Genomic DNA, 23,009 nt, shown 5'->3' with positions numbered 1-23,009 from the left:
AGTGAGACTAGCTGTCTCGCTACAATATGCAGCTTTTCCTTGGTGGGATTTAAATCACAACGTCTCACTAGATTGCGTTCGATCTTGTGAGGCATTGTGAGCCGGGTAGATCCTGAGAGCGGGGTCTCCTGTCTTCTCCCAGCCACTGCGCTCTGCTTTTCTAGCACAGTGTGACCGTCCGATCGCACCTGCTGTCCTCTTCAAAACAACTAATGCCAACTGCTTTTCATCCTCTTCTTGCATCTTTCCATTTCTTATCTCAAAATTACCTTGGCTACATATTTCCCAGCAAACAGTGAAAACGCAGTGTCAAACAAATTGTACTCTGATAAATTAAGCTGTAAAACATCAGGGAAATGAACACCCCAGCCACTTTATTCGACCATAAGAAAGCAAAATCTATTATCACATAAGATTGAACCAAAATTCTAACCCTACCTATGCATGTCGGCAGCACGGTGGCGCAGTGGTTAGCAGTGTTGCCTCACGGCGCCAAGGTCCCAGGTTCGATCCCGGCTCTGTGTCACTGTCGTGTGGAGTTTGCACATTCTACCCAGTTTCGTCCCCATAACCCAAAGATGGGCAGGGTAGGTGGATTGGCTACGCAAAATTGCCCCTTAGTTGGAAAAAATGAATTCGGTACTCTAAATTTATTTTTAAAAAACATACGTATGTGAACACCACTGGGGTATCTAAGGCCTGGATTTTCAAACCGGGGGGATTAGGAGCGGCGTTGCGGGAAACCCGGCCGCCGGGCCTTGACGCTTGCGTCAAAGCGGCACGCCGAGAATGACGCGGCCGGCGGCGCCTAAGTGACGTCAGCCGCGCATGCTCAGGTTGGCCGGCTCCAACCTGCGCAGGCGCGGTTGCCGTCTTCCCCTCCGCTGCCACGCAAGACGCGGTGGCTTGATCTTGCGGGGCGACGGAGGGGAAAGAGTGCGTCGTTTACAGACGCCGGCCCGCCGATCGGGGGGCACCGTTCGCGGGCCAGTCCCCCCCTGAGCACGCCCGTGGTGCTCGATCCCCTCTCCGCCCCCCCCCACAGGCCCCACACTTACCTGTCGTGCGCTGTTCACGCCTGCAGCGACCAAGTGTGGTTGCCGCCGGCGTGGACCCGTCGGGGTCGTCAGGCCGCTCGGCCCATCAGGGCCAGAGAATCGCCGGTGGCCGGGAAAAACGGCGAGCGGCGATTCTCCGAGCGGCTGTCGCAAAACGCGACACGCCATTTTGGGGGGGGGTGGTGCCAGGGCGGCCCTCCCGCGATTCTCCCACCTGGGACGAAATTCTCCGACCCCACGCAGGGTCGGAGAATCGGCCGGCAGCGGCGTTAATCCCACTCCCGCAGGGTTTTTAAATCTCTGACCGGCCAAAAACCGGCGCTGTGCAAATCCCGCCGTCAGCCTCTGAAAACAGCTGGCGCGGCGGGATTTCATTTTTTTTTTAGTTTCCACAAATCTCCGGCCTGGAAGGGCCGAAGTCCCGCCGACGTGGCCACGGGTCACGTCGGCGAAAATCACAGTTGCTTTAAAAACGGCGTCAACCATTGATGATGGTTGTCGCCGTTCAGTGTCGGGGGGGGGGGGTGGTTGCGGCATCGGGGGGGGGTTTGCGGCATCGGGGGGGGGGTTCCGGCATCAGGGGGGGGGTGGGTTTGCGCATCGGGGGGGGTTGCGGCATCGGGGGGGGTGGGTTGCGGCATCGGGGGGGTTTGGGGGCAGCGGCGTGCAAGAGAGGGGGGGGCGACGGATGCCCGGGGGCCAACGCACCGTCGCCCCCCCGTACACCGCTGCCCCCTACCCCAACCACCCCCCCCTCTCACCACCCCTACCTCCCTCCACGCCCCTACCCCCTCCCCACCACCGCTACCCCCCTCACACCACCACCCCTACCCCCTCCAACGCCCCCCCATCTCTCGCAACGCCGCAACCCCCCACCCCCACGCCGCAACCCCCCCCATCATCGCCGCAACACCCCCCCCTCTCAACGCCGGGTCCCCCCCCCTCTCACAAGGGGGTCCCCCCCCCTCCAAGCCGAGTAACCCACACCCGTCCCCCTCCCTCTGAAGGCCGGTACCCACACACCCCCCTCTCTCCTCTCTCCCCCCCTTCCTTCCTCCTCCCCCCCCTTCCTTCCCTCCTCCCCCCTTCCTTCCTCCTCCCTCCTTCCTTCCTCCTCCCCCCTTCCTTCCTCCTCCCCCCTTCCTTTCCTCCGTTAGGGGGGGTGCGGCGTTAGTGGGGGGGGGGGTGCGGCGTTAGTGGGGGGGTGCGGCGTTAGTGGGGGGGGGGTGCGGCGTTGGAGTGGGGTAGGGATGGTGAAGGGGGGAGGGGTGGTGAGGGGAGGGGGTTGGGGTAGGGGCAGCGGCGTACAGAGGGGGGGGCGAAGGTGCGTTGGCCCCGGGCATCCGTCGCCCCCCTCCTCTGCACGCCGCTGCCCCTACCCCAACCCCCCCTCACCACCCCTACCCCCTTCACCACCCCTACCCCCCTCCAACGCCGCCCCCCCTCCAACGCCGCACCCCTCTCTCAACTCAACACCCGCAACCCCCCCCTCAACTCAATGCCGCAAACCCCCCCCTCACTCAACGCCGCAAACCCCCCCTCAACTCAACGCCGCAAACCCCCCCCTCAACTCAACGGCGCAAACCCCCCCCTCAACTCAACGCCGCAAACCCCCCCCCTCAACTCAACGTCGCAAACCCCCCCCCCTCTCCTCTCAACTCAACGCCGCAAACCCCCCAACGCCGGGTCTGTCTCTCTCCTCCTCCCCCCCCCCCCCCCCCCAAATGCCGGTCTGTCTCTCTCCTCCTCCTCCCCCCCCCTAAAAGAAGGCCCCGACGCCGGAGTCATCTACACCGATTTTTCTCGCCGGAAATCGGCGTTACGACGGTCTGCAGAGAATTTCGCCCCATACGTGGGGAGCGGAAAATCGCGCCCCCGCTCTTTGGAGAAAGAGGAATTTCCTGAATTCCTTAGAGTATTTATTCGGAAGTATCTTGCATTTATGGTCGTTAGTTCGGGTTTATCCCATAAGTGGAAACTTCTTCTCCACGCCTGCCTGTCAAACCTCGTCATAAATTCAATAACTCCCATGAGGCCGCCCCTCAGTGTTTAATTTTCCAGATAAGAGCCCCAGTTTGTTCAGCCTTTCCCCATGTATGCAAATTCATAATATTCCTACAGTGCAGAAGGAGGTCATTTGGCCCACCGTGTATGCACTGACCCTCTAAAAGAGCACCTCACCTAGGCCCACTCCCCCACCCAATCCACACAGTGGCTTAAGCCCACACTGCAGGCAGCCTCGAGCACTATGGCAGTGAAGAATTTCCATTCCTGTAGCCTTTTGAAGTGACAAACCAATTTTGTGAATTATCACCGAATTATGGGCAGTTTAGCATTGTAGTCTTGCATCCATTAGGAACTGGATTGAGACTGTCCAAATAAATTTGGCTGAAGATACTCGTAAAGGACTGAGGAGAAGAGGCTTTAATCGTATCAATTTGCGTTGGATTTGAAGACAGTTCCCGGCAGTGAAAAGATAGTGCAGTAACCCAAGGTGCCATCAAATATCAAATTAATTCATAAACTCATTCTTCAGGTATCAGGGAAGTGTTATAAAAATCTACTGTGTCATAAACCAGGCTCTCGTTCGTGATCCCAATAAAGATTTCTGATTTCAACCTGGAGTTCCATTATTCAGATTGAGGTTGAGCTGTCAAGTGCATATACGCCCCTTAGTGGTTTGCCAAAGAACAACACTTGTTAATCAAGCTGTATATTTTGTTCAGTCCATGAAACCTATTGCCCACTCAGTTCTATTTTCCTATCAGTATTAATTTTAGTGGTATCATACCTGATGTGACAAAGAATCATAACATCATATGGCTCAGACAGAGACCATTCGGGCCATCGCTTCTGTGCTCTTTGACAGATCCATTGTCTCCCTTGCTCTTTCCCCAAAACCTTGCAAATTATTCTCCCCTTGCACGTATTTTTTTCATTCTTTGATGGCTTGTGAGTATCGAGGGCATGGCTAGCACTTGTTGTCAGCCTCTAATTTCCCTTGAACTAAGAGGCTTGCTGTGTATTTTCGGAGGGCAATTAAGCATCAACCACATTGCTGTAGGTCTGGAGTCACATGTCGGCCAGGCCAGGTAAAGATGACAAATCTTCCCTCCCCAAAGGGCATTTATGAACCTTGTAGGTTTTTACAGCAGTTAATGGTAGTTTCACAGTCACCATTTGCGTGGGCAATGGGCACCATGGGCAGCACGGTAGCATAGTGGTTAGCACAATTGCTTCACAGTTCCAGGGTCCCAGGTTCGATTCCCAGCTTGGGCCACTGTCTGTGCGGAGTCTGCACTTTCTCCCCATGTGTGCGTGGGTTTTCCCCGGGTGCTCCGGTTTCCTCCCACAGTCCAAAGATGTGCAGGTTAGGTGGATTGGCCGTGATAAATTGCCCTTAGTGTCCAAAGTTGCCCTTAGTGTTGGATGAGGTTACTGGGTTATGGGGATAGGGTGGAGATTTGGGGGCCTGGGTAGGGTGCTCTTTACAAGAGCTGGTGGAGACTTTTTTTTTGGAAATGTTTTTTATTGAGTTTTCATATTTTATATTAACACGCAAAAATTAACATGTATTTTTACAGGCAAGCATCTTCATAATAACAACTGCGGCCACCCCTTTAGCCGGCATATCATATTTACATTCCCCAATATGCCGAGGCACATGTTTATAGGCATTTATTTACAATTTGGTTTTGAGCCTTAGCTTGCCATCAGACTGTCACTTGCGGCTTTGTCCTTCCTTTTTTTTGGGAATAATTTTTATTCAAGTTTTCAACAACAAATTTTATCACAACAGAGAAAAACAATAACCCCTCCCCTCCAATACAAAAACAATAAATTGACAAGAAAAAGAAATAAGCATAAAACCATGAGAACAAACCCCCATAACGAACCCGTAGCACCGCCCCCCCCCCCCCCAACCCCGGCTACCTTCCCCCGATTCCCGTCCATTTTCCCCTGATTCTTGGCCACCCGACTATTCTTCCTCTTGTTCGTTGGCCACAAACAGGTCCCGGAACAATTGCATGAATGGCTCCCACGTTCTGTGGAAGCCGTCGTCTGACCCTCAGATGGCGAATTTGATTTTCTCCATTTGGAGAGATTCCGAGAGGTCGGACAGCCAGTCTGCAGCTCTGGGTGGTGCTGCTGACCGCCAGCCAAATAGGATTCTATGGCGGGTGATCAGGGAGGCAAAGGCAAGGGCATCCGCCCTCCTCCTCAGGAATAGATCTGGCTGGTCTGAAACCCTGAAGACCGCCACTATCGGGCATGGCTCCACCCTCACCCCCACCACTTTCGACATAGCCTCGAAGAAGGCTGTCCAGTACTCCACAAGTCTGGGGCAAGACCAGAACATGTGGGCGTGGTTGGTCGGGCCTCTTTGGCACCGTTCACATCTGTCCTTCACCTCCGGGAAGAACAACTCATACGGGGCCTCACGGTAGCATGGTGGTTAGCATCAATGCTTCACAGCTCCAGGGTCCCAGGTTCGATTCCCGGCTGGGTCACTGTCTGTGTGGAGTCTGCACGTCCTCCCCGTGTGTGCGTGGGTTTCCTCCGGGTGCTCTGGTTTCCTCCCACAGTCCAAAGATGTGCGGGTTAGGTGGATTGGCCATGCTAAATTGCCCGTAGTGTAAGTTAATGGGGGGATTGTTGGGTTACGGGTACACGGGTTACGTGGGTTTAAGTGGGGTGATCATTGTTCGGCACAACATTGAGGGCCGAAGGGCCTGTTCTGTGCTGTACTGTTCTATTCTATTCAAGGTTTCTTGTTAAGTGGGCTCAGTGTACCACTTTTAGTTGCGTCAGGCTGAGCCTTGCGCACGTGGAGGTGGAGTTGACCCTATGCAGTGCTTCGCTCCAGAGTCCCCACCCTATCTCAATCCCCAGGTCATCCTCCCATTTCTTTCTTGTTGCGTCCAGTACGGTGTCGGCCCTTTCTACCAGTTGGTCATACATGTTGCTACAGTTCCCTTTCTCTAGGATACTTGCGTCCAGTAGTCTTCCAGTAGTGTCTGCCGTGGCGGTTGTGGGTACATCCTTGTCTCCTTTCGTAAGAAGTTTTTGAGCTGCAGATACCGTAGCTCGTTCCCCCTGGCTAGCCGAAATTTGAGCTGGTGCAGACTTGATGGGCTGAATGGCCTACTTCTGTACTGTAAATTCTATGTTTCTATGTTTCTATTACCAAGACTAGCTTCCAATACCAAAATCTATCAATTGGATCACACCAGCTACCATGGTGAGATTTCAACCCATGTTTCCAGAGCATTAGCCTGGACCGTAGGTTAATAACCCACTGACATTGTCGCTCTGCTACCATGCCCCCTTCAACTAGGGTATTGTCAAAGTTGCTGTTCAATCTGCTTCCACCAAAATAGGCCAAAAGGCCTCCTTTTGTGCTGTAAACATCAACGGTTCTCTGTTTCATCCTTTGCAAATCACAACAATTCGCTGCGTTTAAGAAAAATATTCTCCTCATCTCACCTCTGGATCTTTTATGTCTATCGCGTGGGCGAGAAGTCTCACGAGTATCGGGAAATGCAATACTCGCCGACACGACCGTGTTTCCTGATTTTCCTCGCACCTCGCCAACGACATCACGAACAAAGGGCGAGAACATAATTTTAGGACATTACAATGAATCTTAAAAATGTTGTTTTTATTAAGGAGCAATTTAGCGTGGCCAATCCACCTACCCTACACATCTTTGGGTTGTGGGGGTGAGACCCACGCAGACACGGGGAGAATGTGCAAACTCCACACAGACAGGGACCTGGGGCCGGGATTGAATCCGGGTCTTCAGCAGCGTGAAGCAGCAGTGCTAACCACGGCGCCACCCTGCCGCCCCACAGAATATCATAGGCGAGGTTTACAACACGTTTGGCCAGGCGTGAGGCAGTCGAGGGGTTCCCTTCAGGGGCCCAGAGGTGTGTATAGCCCCCGGGAGTGGGGCAAACTCAGACAGTTCCCTGGCTCTGCCCCTTGTATGGATTGGCACAACAAACATGGCAATGCCAATCTGTGCCGGGGCAGTGTCAGGGCAGATCCTGGTGGGAGCCCCATGGGGGCAATGTTTTGATGTGGGATGAACGGGTGGGGGAGGGGGTAGAGCAGTTATTGAGGGGGATCTGGGAAATGTTGGCAATGAATGTCGGGGGTTGGGGGGGGTGGTGGAGGAGCTAGCAATGAATGTCGGGGGTTGGGGGGGGGGGTGGAGGAGCTAGCAATGAATGTTGGGGGGGAGGAGGGTGAGAGCCCCGATATACATTTGTGATATGGGCTGGGGCCGTGAGGCTGCAGCATTGGTCAGGGCGCCGTTTAAAGAAGGAGGCCGGTTTCGCTCTGTGGGCTCGTTTGTGATGCAGAACAAGGCCAGCAGCGTGGGTTCAATTCCCGTACTGGCTGAGGTTATTCATAAAGGCCCTGCCTTCTCACCTTTTCCCCTCTCCTGAGGTGTGGTGATCCTCAGGTTAAATCACCACCGATCAGCTCTCCCTGTCAAAGGGGAAAGCAGCCGATGGTCGTCTGGGATTATGGTGACTTTACCTTAAAGAAGTCACCCCGATCACTTTGGAGCCGGTTCCTGCCACAATAAGGCCCAATCCAGCTAGAGTGATAGTCTTTTTTGACAAAGGGATGCAAGATAAAACTGGTTGGTGCAACTGGAGAGTTCTCCCTGCAAACTTTTCTGGTCATATTCCACCCATTGAGTTTTGCAGCTCAGGAAGAGGCCATTCGACCCAACGTGTTTGCATAGCCGTCAAGCACCGACCTATTCTAATCCCATTTTTCAGCACCTGGTCCTCAGTCTTGTCTGCTATGGCGTATCAAGTGCTCATCCCAATGCATCTTAAATGTTATGAACGTTCCTGCCTCTACCACAATTTTAGGCAGCGATTTCCAAATTCCCACCACCCTCTGGGTGAAACAAGTTTTTCCTCAAATCCCTTCTAAATCTCCTGCTCCTTACCTCAAATCTATGCCTCCCTCGGTTATTGACCCCTCGTTTCTTCCTATCAACCCTATCTATGTTCCTCATAATTTTGTAAACCTCAATCAGGTATCCCCTCAGCCTTCTCTGCTCCAAGGTAAACAACCCCAACATAACCAGTGTCTCTTCATAGCTGAAAAACTCCATCGCAAGCAACTGCCTGGTGAACCTTCTCTGCACCCTTTCTAATGCAATTATATCTTTCCTATAATGTGGAAACCAGAACGGTCCACAGTACTCTTGCTGTGGCCTAATGAACATTATGTATAGCTCCATCATAACCCCTCTGCTCTTATACTCTTTGTCTCGCTAATAAAGGCAAATATCCCGTTCTTAACCACCTATCTACCTGCCCTGCAGAGGGTGACAATGTGGCGCAGTGGTTAGCACTGCTGCCTAACGACGCTGAGGACCCGGGTTCTCCCAGCCCCGAGTCACTGTCCGGTGCCCTATACTTCCTAGCATCCTGCCATTCACTGTATATTCCTTTGACTTGCTAATCCTCTCAAAACGCATCACCTCACACTTTTCAGGCCGGGTTAAATTCCATTTGCCACTGCTCTGCCCATGCGACCAGCTCGTGTATTTCGTCCTGTAATCTAAGGCCTTCATCCTTACTGTTTACTACACATCAGATTTTTGTGTCACCTGTGAATTTACTGATCAAACCTCCCACTTTCATGTGGACGGCGCAGTAGCAGAGTGATTAGCACTGTTGCTTCACAGTGCCAGGGTTCCAGGTTCGATTCCCGGCTTGGCTCACTATCTGCGCAGAGTCTGCATGTTCCGCCCCGTGTCTGCATGGGTTTCCTCCGGGTGCTCCGGTTTCCTCCCACAAGTACCGAAAGACATGCTGTCTGGTAATTTGGACATTCTGAATTCTCCCTCTGTGTACCCGAACAGGTGCTGGAATGTGGCGACGAGGGGCTTTTCACAGTAACTTCATTGCAGTGTTAATGTGAGCCTACCTGTGACAATAAAGATTATTTTTAAAAATCATTAATATTAACTGAACACCAAGATCATTTGCGCCTTCAGGGTTTGCAAGATTTCAGGGGGTTACAGTGAGAACATCACATTTGGTGCTTTTGCAATCAGATTGTTGCGTTAGTTGACTTCTTTATCCCTCTTCAACAAATGTTTGCTGCAAGGACACTCTGCTTAATTTTTCAGTAGAAGTTGGGATGGATGTTCTCTGAAATTGCTACGAAATGAGGTACCTGGATACACACCAATATTTCCTGGGAAGATGTTAGTGTTCTCAGTGGATTCCAGGGTGTCCTCAGCGATGTGTTATCATTTGCATAAAATTGTAGTGAGTGTATCAGTATTCCCAGGGAGTTGCCTGAAGACTGCAGGTGTCTGCGGCAAGTGATGGATGTCCCACAAAGAGTCAGTATGTTGTTACAGCCAAGGCAACAGGGAGAACTAACTCATCTGCTCCTCACCTTGGTTGGTTATAACAGAGTTTGAATTTGCAAGGGATGTGATATTGTCAGGGGCAGCACATTAGCAGAGTGGTTCGCACTGTGGCTTCACAGCGCCAGGGTCCCAGGTTCAATTCCCAGCAAGGGCCACTGTCTATGAGGTGTCTGCACGTTGGCCCCGTGTCTGCGTGGGTTTCCTCCGGGTGCTTCGGCTTTCTCCCACAAGTCCCAAAAGACATGGGGCGCGATTCTCCACCCCCCACAACGGGTGGGAGAATAGCGGGAGGGCATCCCGACATTTTTCACGCCCTCCTGCTATTCTCCCCCCCCCCTCCACGCCCGACCCGCCACGAATCGGCGCTCGCCGATTTTTAAGGCGAACGGCGATTCTCCGAGGCCGATTGGCCGAGCGGCCGGGCCTTCGAGTCCGTTTCAACACGGCAGCAAACACATCTGCTCGCTGCCATCGTGAAACGGGCCCAGATGCCCGTTTGGGGCATCTGGGGGCCCGATTGGCATGGCAGTACCACGGCCGTGCCAAGGGGGCCGTGTGTCCGTAATGGATGCACTCTTTTCCCTCCGCCGCCCCGCATAATTAAGCCACCACGTCTTGCAGGTCGGCTGAGGGAAAAGACGCCAACTGCGCATGCGCGGGTTGACGTTGTCCTACCTGCGCATGCGCGGCTAATGTCATCGGCCACGTCAGCCAGCGTGACGCTTGACGTGCGGCCTTGATGACCGTCGTCAAGGCCACGCCGCCGTGACGCACGGGGCCGCGCTCCTAGCCCCGCCCGGGGGGGAGAATCGGCCCCGGAAGTGGGCGTGAAGGTTGCCGTGGGTCACGGTCTGTCCCACGGCAGCCTTTACGATTCTCCGCATTTGCGGAGAATCTCGCCCATGCTGTTTGGTTGAAATGGACATTCTGAATTCTTCCTCGGTGTACCCGAACAGGCGCCGGAATGTGGCGACAAAGGGCTTTTCACAGTAACTTCACTGCAGTGTTAATGTAAGCCTACTTGTGACAATAAAGATTATTATTATTATATTGCCAATTTAATGTGTGTTTAACTGTCGCTCTGTGCAAGAAATAAACCAGTCAGGTTCCTTAAGTTAACAAGTGAAGAATTTGTTTGAGTGGTAAAACACACTTTGGGTAAAGATGCAGGAATTATGAAGAAAAGGTTTAAAATGCACAAATATATCCAAACTACCCAATAATGAAAAAAAACACACACATAATCTCCCCAAGCATTCAAGAAAAAAATAACATTCTGCAGTGCATTAGCTATGATAAACTTGGCCAACTGACAACTAAAGTCAGAAAATAAAATGCATGCCTTGTCCAGACGCTTAGCTGCAGTTGAATGGTCCCTTTCCAAAGTAGCTGCTGGCATTTGGGTTTCAGACTGGAGGAAATGCTGCTGGTTCAGCATCCTCCTTTATGCACTCTCTGTTTACAACAGTGAGGTCCTCTGGTGATTTTTAAAATCACAAACAGTTGTGCTTTGATGCAAGAGGTTTCAGAAGAAAGAGAGATGGGGTAAGGCTGTCGCCCCTGTGACAGTCTCTCTCTGATTATACTGAACCCAGTGTCTTTTCACCCAAGAGCTGGGTCACGTGACCTCTCTCTCTCTCTCTCTCTCGCTGAGAGCTCTATTTACTCATTGGTTCCGTAAAAGCAGCTTGTATCCTTGGCAACTACAACATAATAGCTACTGTAAGCCAATACTCTTTACTTAGGAAAAGTATCCATTTCAAAAAAGTTCAATACATATGTATAGCCAACCAATGAAATTATAAAGTCATAAATGTCCAGCTGGTGACATTGTAAATTATTATTTTATAACACATCTTCAAGACAATTTCCAGAGGGTCCCAGGAAGTGTGGCGTTATTTTTAGGTTCTTGGTGCAGGTGTCATTGTTTCCAATGGTGAGATCCCATGGATTATGACATATTTGCGGAAAGCAACCCTTCATTTTGAAAGAGGTATGGAGGGAACCTAAGTGCCATATTCTAATCATAGGCAGCCCGTGTGATGTTCTTTTAGGTCAATCTCTGACAATATATTGCTGTACTTCAGTGATTTTCAAGGGTGGCCCACCAACCAAGGGTTTACGAGCGCCTTAAAAGATGTAATGCTAAAATTGAGCATGATTTTAGTTAACCACAATTGAAGTATTGTTTGCAGCATTCAGCACCCATGATGAGCTACCAACTGCAACCTTCTACCCAGCCACTATCTAAGGACGGACAAGACTAACTATGGAATCATATTTCACCCTGAGCTGATCTTCAGACTCCAGACCCTTTCCATCATCAAGAAGTCCACCTCCATAACATCACCCATCTCCAACCCTCATCTAGCTCATCTGCAGATCACATCCTCATCCTCCCTTTTGTTACCTCTTGACTTGTCTATTCCAATGCTGATCTGACCAGCCTCCCATCTTCCACACTCTGTAAACTTGAGATCATCAAAGACTAGTTCAGGTCAGCAAACCTATATTCACTTCAGCATTTAAAGATAGATTGGATGGTTGGGGCTGGTATATTCAATATCACTGTGCCCATGGTGGGGGCATGAAATGCCTAACAGCGATGAATTTAGCAATGGTTCGGGCATCGGCATTTTGGATGGCTAACAGTTTTCTCTCTAACCTGTGTGTGTGTGTGCGCAGTAATGCAGAGTATGCACAAGCGACGTTCCCTTAAAGATGCAAACAGGCACAGCCTCACGTCTAATCTTAAAGGCAATGCACAGTGCAACGAGCCCTCTGTGCACAGCAATCAGAAGTTAGAGGAGATATTTGCAGCTGTTATATTCAACAGCACATGAACTTGGGAGCTCCGGGGGGCTAACACCTGTCGATCGACCCCTCCGCCAAATTAGGGGAGCAGGCACCAGATTTCTTCAGCTTTCCAGTTCACCGTGACTAGCAAAAATTATGGAGGTCAGAAATTATACTTTAAAGTGGAGCTCCTCCTCGCTTCACATCAGTGATCGTCTACCCTTCCCTCCTCCAGCTGAAGGCATCTGCCAGCCAAACAGGCATGCTGCCTCAGGAGGTGTGACTGGTAATTTAGTAGTTACTCGGAGGCTTAAGGCCTATGTTGCTTTGAGCTTTGGGCCTCCTAGTTTAGGCACACGTGAGGATTTTCCAATGATATGTGTGTGAAATCTGGCCTCAATGACTTTAGCCCCGATTTTTTTCTTCTGGTTGGTCAGATGTTCATGAGGGAATGTTCATTCGTTGCTGCCTAGATTGTACTATTATCGACCACTTACGCCTTCAACTTTCAATCCAGGAGACAAACAAACCGTGAATCTTTCCCTCCTGGTCATCCACCTTATGTTTAAAATAGAAAAATGTGAGTCTTGCATTTGCATGCTAGGAACCGGAGGAGAAAAGAAGAGTTTGCATTTATCTAGCACTTTTTACAACCTCAGGATTTACCAAACGTCTTTTCAGCCAACAAAGTATTTTTTGAAGTGCCGTCACTGTTGTAATCTAGGAAGCGCAACAGCCAATTCTTTCTCTGAAAGTCTCACAAAAAGGGCCAGGTCTGCAGACTCAGTGTTGTTGAATGAATGTTAAATATTGTCCTGAACACAAGAGCCCTTTTTTTTTTGCATCCACGTTATAAGGGGTCGTTCGGAGCTTGGTTTAATGCTTGTCTGAAGGATGGCACCTTTGATAGTGCAGCATTCCCTCGGTGGTCCACTGGAGTGTCAGCCTTGATTGCGTGCTCAAATTTCGAGGGCAGGATTTCTTTGAAACCACAACATCCTGAGGCAGAGGTGAAAGGGCACGCAACTGACACCTTACCTGAAGGGAATTGGAAGAGACCAAAGAGGTGATTTTGCAAAAGGTTTGCCTTGTGTGAGAGGTCCTTCGTTTCTCACAGAATTTACTCTTCTATTTCAGGCAAAGTATTGGGGAACTGTCCAATTATTCATCAATTTTTATTACCCTTCAAGCAGGGGATTTTCTCTCCAGGTTCACAGATGATCGCGGTTCTGCTGAGTTTTAAAGGCTTTGAGCTACCTCCTTAAAATTCCAAGCGGTAATAGCAATAGCAGCTTTACAGTGAGAGCACAATCCCTAAAGAAAATGTCTGTGGGGAAGCAAAGACTGCCAAATAACACAACACCAGATGTTAAAGTGATGGGAAATAAAAAATGCGCCAGGGGAAAGAAAATCTGCAAAATCAATGAAAAATCAAGGCTTCATAAAATTCTGCCAGTTTACCCATTTCTTACAAAATACAAAGCACATACTTGGACCTCAGTTATTTACACTCCCATTATTCACACTCCCATATCGACACTCCAATACCCACAATTCCATGACAAGCATTCCCGTACCGGCCTCCCCGAACAGGCGCCGGAATGTGGCGACTAGGGGCTTTTCACAGTAACTTCATTGAAGCCTACTCGTGACAATAAGCGATTTTCATTTCATTATTTACCCACTCCCGGTGTCATCCTTATATTATCCGCACTCCCGGGGAAGTACAGAACAATGAGTCTCACATTCAGTAGCAGGAAAACTATTGGAGAAAATTCTGAAGGAGGGAATCAATCTCCACTTGGAGAGGCAAAGTTGGATCAGGAATAGTCAGCATGACTTTGTCAGAGGAAGGCCATGCCTAACAAATTTGATTGAATTGTTTGAACATGTGGCCAGCTGTGTAGATGACGGTAATGCAGTTGATGTCGTTTACATGGATTTCAGCAAAGCTTTGACAAGGTCCCACATGGGAGACTTATAAAGAAGGCAAATGCAGATGGATACAGGGCATCTGGATTCACAATTGGCTCAGCTGTAGGAGACAGAGGGTGATGACAGACAGCTGCTTTAGTGACTGGAACCTAGTGTCTAGTGGCGTACCACAGGGATCTGTGCTAGGTCTTCTCGTGTTTGTCATTTATATAAATGACATAGATGACTATGTGGGGGGAAGGATCAGTATGTTTGGGTGGCACAGTGGCACAGTGGTTAGCACTACTGCTACCTCACAGCTCCAGGGTCCCTGGTTCAAATCCAGCCTCGGGGGACTGTGCGTCAGGAGTTTGCACATTTTCCCCCTGTCTGCGTGGGCTTCCTCCAGCTGCTCTGATTTCCTCCCACAGTCCAAAGATGTGCAGGTTAGGTGGGCTGGCCACTCTGAATTGCCTCTTAGTGTCCAAAAGGCTATGTGGGGTTACTGGGTTACGGGGACAGGGTGGATGTGTGGTATTAAGCAGGGTGTTCTTTCCAAGGGCTGCTGAATGGCCTCCTTCTGCGCTGTAAATTCTATGATTCTATAACACAATGATTGACTGGGTAGTTAACAATGAGGTTGAGTATCTTGGGTTACAGGAAGATATAGACGGGATGGTCAAATGGGCAGCAATGTGGCTGATGGAATTCAACCCTGAAAAGTGAGATGTGATGCACTTTGGAAGGAGTAATGTGACAAGGAAGTATTCAATGAATAGCATGAAGCTGGGAAGGTCTGAGGAACAAAGGGACCTTGGAGTGTTTGTCCATAGCTCACTGAAGGCAGAAGTGCAGGTTAATAGTGTGGTGAAAAGGCATATGGAACACTTGCCTTTATCAATTGAGGGATAGATTACAAAAGCATTATAGGAAAGATGTGATTGCACTTGAAGGGGTGCAGAGGAGATACCCCAGGATGTTGCCAGGGATGGAATGCTTAAGTTATGAAGAGAGGTTGGATAGGCTTGGGTTTGACAAAGAGTTATCGGACTCGAAACGTTAGCTCTTTTCTCTCCCTACAGATGCTGCCAGACTTGCTGAGATTTTCCAGCATTTTCTTTTTTGTTTCAGGTTCCAGCATCCGCTGTAATTTGCTTTCATCCAGTCGTTGAGGAGGCTTGTAGCTGTAGGGAAGAAACTGTTCCTATGTCTGGATGTGGGGGGTCTTCAGACTTCTGTACCTTCTGCCTGTGGTTAGCATAAATGCTTCACAGCTCCAGGGTTCCAGGTTCGATTCCCGGCTGGGTCACTATCTGTGTGGAGTCTGCACGTCCTCCCCGTGTGTGCGTGGGTTTCCTCCGGGTGCTCCGGTTTCCTCCCACAGTCCAAAGATGTGTGGGTTAGGTGGATTGGCCGTGCTAAATTGCCCGTAGTGTCCTAAAAAGTAAGGTTAAGGGGGGGTTGTTGGGTTACGGGTATAGGGTGGATACGTGGGTTTGAGTAGGGTGATCATTGCTCGGCACAACATCGAGGGCCGAAGGGCCTGTTCTGTGCTGTACTGTTCTATAAGGCAATGCCTGGGTGGGAGGGGTCTCTGATAATGCTGACTGCCTTCCTGCCATATTATACTTCCTGCCGTCAATTACTTTCTGTCATATTTTTTGTCCCTAATCCACCAGCATATGTGTAGCTCTTGTGTACAATTCAGATAGCTCCAGTATTATTATTAGTATTATTATTTAACTTTACATCAGTAAACTTTGGAGACCAGTGAGATGCCAGGTTTCCAATAACAGTCTTGAAATTTGTATGGAATATTTCTGAGCAATCACAGCCCAGGTTTACTTTCACAGAATCAGATGTTGCGGATTTCGATGGGAAGAGCTCGATGTTCTACAGGTTCAACCAGAAGAGCGTGACCACGGTAAAGGATGCTATCTCCCTGAAGTTCAAGACAATGCAAAGCGACGGAGTGGTCCTGCATGGAGAGGGACAACGAGGAGATTACATCACGCTGGAACTGAAGAAAGGCAAACTCTTATTGGAGATCAGTTTGGGTATGGATTCTTGTTAATTCCTGTTATAAAGGGATTGCTAGAGATTGAGGATCCTCCTGTGTTAAGCGGGGAAAATTGAAGGTATAGGTCTGTGATAGGGTAGAAGGCAAATAGGATGATGACGCAAGCCTATGTAGTATTTATAGAATATGTTTAGGAATAAAAGATCAGTCTAGAGGAGGCATAAATGATTACAGAGAAAATGAGGGTGGTGGTTATGAAGTAAAGTTGTTGAACTCAATCTTGAAGCAAGAAAACTGTAAATTATCTAACCATAAAATAGGATGTTATTCCTCAACAATCCATAGAACTTCAGTACAGGAAGCTGGGGACAGAGGGGATAGGAGAGGTAGACCACAAGTGGTGCTGGGCTGTGAAAAGAACTGTGCCACCATCAATGGAAGGCTTTGCGTCAATTCAATTGCTTGTGGTGCTGGATGAGGGCACTAATATTTGGGCTGATTGTATCGGAGAATTGTATGTTTGCGAGAGGATTTCTGTATAGGAGCAATGATGTCTTCCTGCAATGATATAAAGCCTTGATGAGGCCTAACTTGGAGTACTGTGTGCTGTTTTGGTCTCCTTACCTAAGGAAAGAAATACTTGTCATCCAAGAAGTGAATAATTCCTGGGATTAATTCCTGGGATGAAGGTATTATTTCAAGAGGAGAAATTAGGGGACACCATCTCAGAATGAGGGAAAGATAATTTAGAACTGAAGTAAGGAGCAAACTCTTCACTCAGAGGGTGATGAATCTTTTGAAGTACCTGCCCCAGTGGACTGTGGTGGCTCATTCATTGAGTATGTTCATAAATGAGATCAACAGGTTGCTGCATATTAAAAACATCAAGGGATATGGGGATAGTGCAGCAAAATGATGTTGAAGTGGAAGATCATCCATGATCTCATTGAATAATGGAGCGGGCCAGAAGGGAACAATGGCTAACTCCTACTCCTTATGCTTTCTGTCTTGTATTCCAGGTGATGCAACAATTCAAACTATTAATGGTCGTTCTTCTGTCATACTGGGCAGTCTCCTAGATGATCAACACTGGCATTATGTTGCGGTTGAAAGAAATAAGAAGCAAGTGAACTTTACTGTGGACGCAGACACACAACATTTCCAAACCAAGGGGGATTTTGATGTTTTGGATATTGATTATGAGGTAAAGAGCTTATCATTGAGGCAAATGGTGTAAACTCTTCAAAATCTTCCACATGTTCAACCTGTGCCACATTTATGGTAACCTTGAAGGTGAGGAGATTGCCACAAAAGCCCTAGCAGCATTTTTAAAAATTCATTTTACAGGATGTTAGCGTCACTGGTTAGGCCAGCATTTATTGCCCATCCCTAGTTGCCCTTCAGAAGGAGGTGGTGAGTTGCCTTCTTGAACCTTCGCAGTCCTTGAGGTCTAGATATATCTATTGTGTGGTTAGGGAGGGAGTTCCAGGATGTTGCCCCAGTGACAGTGAAAGAACGCTGATATATGGTGAGTCACTTGGAGGAGAACCTCCAGGTGGTGAGGTTCCCAGGTATCTGCTGTTCTTATCCTTCTAGATGGTGTAGGTCGTGAGTTTGGAAGACGCTGTCGAAGGAACCTTGGTGAGTTACTGCAGTGCATCTTGCAGATGGTACACACGGCTGCCACTGTTAGTCGGTGGTGGAGGGTTTGAATGTTTGTGGAAGGCGGAACAATCAAGCGGGGCTGCTTTGTGCTGGATGATGTTGAGCTTCTTGAGTGTCGATGGAGCTGCATTCATCCAGGCAAGTGGTGAGTATTCCATCACACTCCTGACTTGCCCCACCTTATGACTTACACATTTATATAGAATTGTATAGAATTTACAGCGCAGATAAAGGCCATTTGACCAACTGATCTGTCCGGTGTTTCTTACCTGCCACCAGCCTTCTTCCGCTCCTCTTCACCTAACCATATCACCATATCCTTCTATTCCTTTCTCCCTTCTGTTTTTATCTAGCTTTCCCCTTAACTGCATTTCCGTTATTCACGTCAGTTATTTCTGTGGTAGAGAGTTCGACACGCAGGACAAATACATTTGTCCTGAATTCCTAATTGGATTTATTAGTGACTCTCTTGTATTTATGACTCCTGGTTTTGGAGCTCATTTTGGATCTAGTGGAAACATTTTCTTCCTTTGATGCTTTAGTGGCCTTTATACAGCAGCCAAACAGAACTCTGTTTCTCTTGGTGTACAGTTTGCCTGACCCATTATCTTCTGTTTTCATTTGGCATCATATACTGAAGTGTAAGATAGCGAGACGTGATCAAGTGCTAATGCTCTCTCTAATCTGGAGCACTAAAGCTAATAGTAGCACCTCTGTCAGTGGGCATGGCTGATCACCACTCTCTGGGTAGAAACAAAAGAAGAACATGGGATCAGGCCAAACCCTGAGGTTTAACTAATTTCTGGGGCATTTAAGGACTGCAAGTGATGTATTTCAGCCTGGCAATTGAAAGGTCGCGCAGCTGTGGTTATGTTGATCTTTTGTTTTGATCAATTATACACAAAAGTGTGCTAAAGGGGGAGTTTGGTGACTGAGGGAGTTCAGTGAGGAGGGAACAAGGTGCTCCTTTCATTTCCTACATTTCCTCAAAGAGCCTGAGGTGAGCCGAGAATTTACAAAGAGTGCAGCTGACTGGGAGCAGAGTCGGAGGGCAGAGTTCCAGCCGGTGAGTAAACAGAGTAACTGACCTCAGGTGAAAATAACCAAAAAAGCTGTGACTTGATTGGCTGGCAGGGAATCTGCACTTGATTTGAAAATAAAACATTGTTAAACTAATTAAACCTATTTAATTAAATACTTAATCATAGATAGAGGGATATCTAAACCAGAGGCAGGAGATCACTGTGTTCAACATTTTAAATTTAGAGTAGAAATCTAGAAAGTTAACTTTAACTTATATTAATTTAGTAAGTATTTATTCTGAAATTAATTTATTTAGTGTTTCTAGAAATGGAAATTAGAGGGGTAAAATGCTTCAGTTGTGAGATGTGGGAGGTCCGTGTAGCCTCCAGCATTCCGGATAACTGCATCCAATTGCAGCTCTTCGCAGACCACACGAATTGGTTGGAGCGGCAGTAGGGTGCACTTAGGGACATTAAGGAGGCGGAAAGCATCATAGATAGGAGTTTTAGAGACATGGTTACACCCAAGTTGCAGGAAGATAGATGGGTGACTGCTAGAAGGGGCAGGCAGTTAGTGCAGGAATCCTATGTGGCTGTTCCCCTGGAAACAATTATACCGTTTTGGATACTGTTGGGGTGAATGACCTATCAGGAGAAAACAGCAGCAGCAGCCAGAGCAGTGGCACCATGGCTGGCTCTGTTGTTAAGCAGGGAGGGACAAAGTGCAGAAGGCCAATACTTATAGGGGATTCTATAGTCAGGGCACAGATAGGTGCTTCAATGGACGTGACAAAGTTTCCAGGATGGTATATTGCCTCCCTGGTGCCAGAGTCCAGGATGTGTCTGAATGAGCATAAAGCATTCTGAAGGGAGAGGGTGAACAGCCAGAGGTTGTATTACATATTGGTGGTATCACCAGCAGGAAGAGTGACAAGGTCCTGCAGCAGGATTTCAGGGAGTTAGGTAGAAAGTTAAAAGACAGGACCTCTAGGATTGTAATCTCGGGATACTCCCTGTGCCACGTGCCAGTGAGGCGAGAAATAGGTAGATAGTGCGGCTAAAGACGTGGCTAAACAGCTGGTGTGGTGGGAGGGTTTCAGATATCTGGATCATTGGGATTTAATTTCATTTCTTGGTGGGATCTGTTGAAGAAGGGCGAGTTGCATCTAAACTGGAGGGGCATAATTATCCTGGCCACGAGATTTGCTTGTGTCACACGGGAGAGTTTAAGCTAGTGTGGCAGAGGGCTGGGAATCGGAGCAATAGGTCAGATGGTGAAATAACTGAGGGGCAAGTAGAGAATAGGGCCAGTAAAACTCAGAGGCTGGGAGACGTTCAACGCAATGGGACAGGTGGTCTGATGTGCATTTGTTTCAATGCGAGAAGAATAACAGATAAGGCAGATTAACTAAGAGCTTAATAATAATAATAATAATAATAATATTTATTGTCACAAGTAGGCTTACATTGACACTGCAATGAAGTTCCTGTGAAAAGCCCCTCGTCGCCACATTCCAGCGCCTGTTCGGGTACACAGTGGGAGAATTCAGAATGTCCAAATTACCTAACAGCACATCTTTCAGGACTTATGGGAGGAAACAGGAGCACCCGGAGGAAATCCACGCAGACGCAGGGAGAACGTGCAGACTCCACACAGACAGTGATCCAAGCCGGGAATCGAACCTGTGACCCTGGAGCTGTGAAGCAACAGTGCTAACCATTGTGCTGCTTGGATTAGTACTTGTAACTATGATGTTGTTGCCACGAGGGGCTTTTCACAGTAACTTCATTGAAGTCTACTTGTGACAATGAGCGATTATTATTGTTATTATTATTATTACGGAGACTTGGTTGAGAGAGGGACAGGATGGGCAGGATTTAGATGTTTCGGGCGGGATAGAGGGGGATGTAAAAGGGGTGGAGGAGTTGCACTACTGGTTAAGGAGAATATCGAAGCTGTACAGCGGGAAGACATCTTAGAGGGCTCATGAAGCAAGGCTATAGGGGTAGAGCTCAGGAATAGGAAGGGTGCAGTCACAATTTTGGTGGTTTACTACAGGCCTCCCAACAGCCAGCGGAAGACAGAGGAGCAGTCATGTCAGCAGATTTTAGGAAACGTGTAAAAGCTACAGGGTTGTTGTGGCGGGGGATTTTAACTTCCCCTGTATTGACTGGGACTTATTTCCTGCTGGGGGCTTGGATGGGACAGAGTTTGTAAGGAGCATCCAGGAGGGCTTCTTGAAACAACATGTAGAGAGTCCAACTAGGGAAGGGGCCATACTGGACCTGGTATTGAGGAATGAGCCTGGCCAGGTGGTTAAAGATTCAGTCAGGAGCGGCCGAACACTGACCACAATTTAGTAAGTTTTAAAGTGTTGATTGACAAGGATTAGAGTGGTCCTTGGGTAAAGTTGCTAAATTGGGAGAAGACTAATTCTAACAATATTAGCAGGAACTGAAGGATCTAGATTGGGGAGGATGTTTGAGGATAAATCATGTGGGACGCTTTCAAATGTCAGTTGGTAGGAATTGAGGACTAGCATGTTCCTGTGAGAAAGAAGGATAAGTGTGGCAGGTTTCAGGAATCTTGGATAGCGAGGGATAATGTGAGCTTAGTCAAAAAGAAAAAGGAAACATTTGTAAGGGCAAGGAGGCTGGGAACAGATGAAGCCTGTCAGGAATATAAGGAAAGTAGGAAAGAACTTCAGCAAGGAATCAGGACGGCTAAAAGGGGTCACAATAAGTCATTGCCAAACAGGATTAAGAAAAATCCCATGGCTTGTTATATGCATATAAAGAGCAAGAGGTAGCCAGAGAAAGGGTTTGCCCACAATAGGACAGGGGAGGGAATCTCTGTGTGGAGCCAGAGGAAATGGGCAAGGTACTAAATGAGTACTTTGCATCAGTATTCGCCAAAGAAAAGGACTTGGTGGATGATGAGTCTGGGGAAGGGTGTGTAGGTAGTCTGGGTCACATTGAGATCAAAAAGGAGGAGCTGTTGGACGTCTTGAAAAACATTAAGATAGAAAATTCCCCAGGGCCGGATGGGATCTACCCCAGAATTCTGAGGGAGGCAAGAGAGGAAATTGCTGGGGCTTTGACAGAAACCTTTGCATCCTCAATGGTTCCTGTTGAGGTCCTAGAGGACTGGCGAGGGAGATTGTTTTACACAGAGAGTAGTGGGTGTTTGGAACCCGCTGCCGGAGGCAGTAGTGGAAACGGGTACGATAGCAACGTTTAAGGGACGCGTTGACAAATATATGAATAGTTTGGGAATAGAGGAATATGTTTCCCGGAAGTGTAGAAGTTTTAGGTTAGAAGGGTAGCATGGTCTGCCCAGGCTTGGCGGGCCAAGGATGCCTGTTCCCGTGCTGTACTTTTATTAGTTCTTTGTTCTTTGATCCACTCATGTATTCATCCGTGCTCTGCTATGTCTAATGCCGCTCAATTTCTTTACGAACAAGGCTGCCTCAACGCTGACCCGTAAAATGTGATGGTGAGCAAGCTCCCTCCAAGCTGTGCAAGTGTACAGCCACACAGCAATGTGAAACATTGGGGTTACATTGAATTTTGGGAACAGGTTCTCGCCCACCTGATGAAGAATGGGTGAGAAACCCATGTCGCTTCCATGGGGGTGGACCAATCAAATTGCGTGTCTGTCACGTGTCTAACACTCACATTCCACCCCCCCCGCCATCCCACTTCAATCTATGGTAGGCTGCTGGAAAACCCCACTGGGTTGGCTGGATTTCACGGGAAAGCTGGTGTGACTCCCATTGAAACCTTGAGTTACCACTAAATTCCGATAATCTGCGGGCTAAAAAGTGTCAATTGGCACACTAATGAGCCTGACTGACATTCCGCCACGGGTTTACGAGATTCTCACTTCAACCCTTTTTCCGCCTCCGTCTTAACCATGGAAGATTTTCCTGACACTGGCAGATAGAAGTACATCTTCTCCCATGAATGGGCCTGGTCACCATGTTTCCCACTTCCCGTACTGTGCAGAGACACAAACTGGCCACGCAAAACCGACTTCCCTTTTAATTGCACAGCAATCTTTAAGGGACCACACAGTGCAACAAAACTAGCTGCAAAAAAACACTCTGTATTGCAGA

The 23,009-nt window shown here is 48.6% G+C and overlaps 1 protein-coding gene across 1 annotated transcript in view; it reads left to right on the top strand.

Moving 5' to 3' along the window:
* The window catches only part of LOC119962143 (contactin-associated protein-like 5), a 1,043,235-nt gene that overhangs the window by 472,645 nt on the left and 547,581 nt on the right, over positions 1–23,009 (top strand). Inside the window, exons 5-6 of the mRNA XM_038790068.1 lie at positions 16,038–16,241; positions 17,224–17,408. Of these exons, the coding sequence (XP_038645996.1) occupies positions 16,038–16,241; positions 17,224–17,408 (389 nt within the window). The remainder of the gene's footprint in view (positions 1–16,037; positions 16,242–17,223; positions 17,409–23,009) is intronic.

Source organism: Scyliorhinus canicula, chromosome 2 (genome assembly GCF_902713615.1).
Source record: "Scyliorhinus canicula chromosome 2, sScyCan1.1, whole genome shotgun sequence".
Taxonomy (NCBI): domain Eukaryota; kingdom Metazoa; phylum Chordata; class Chondrichthyes; order Carcharhiniformes; family Scyliorhinidae; genus Scyliorhinus; species Scyliorhinus canicula.
Note: the sequence above shows the minus strand (reverse complement) of the source record. Positions and strands in the feature narration are given on the sequence as shown.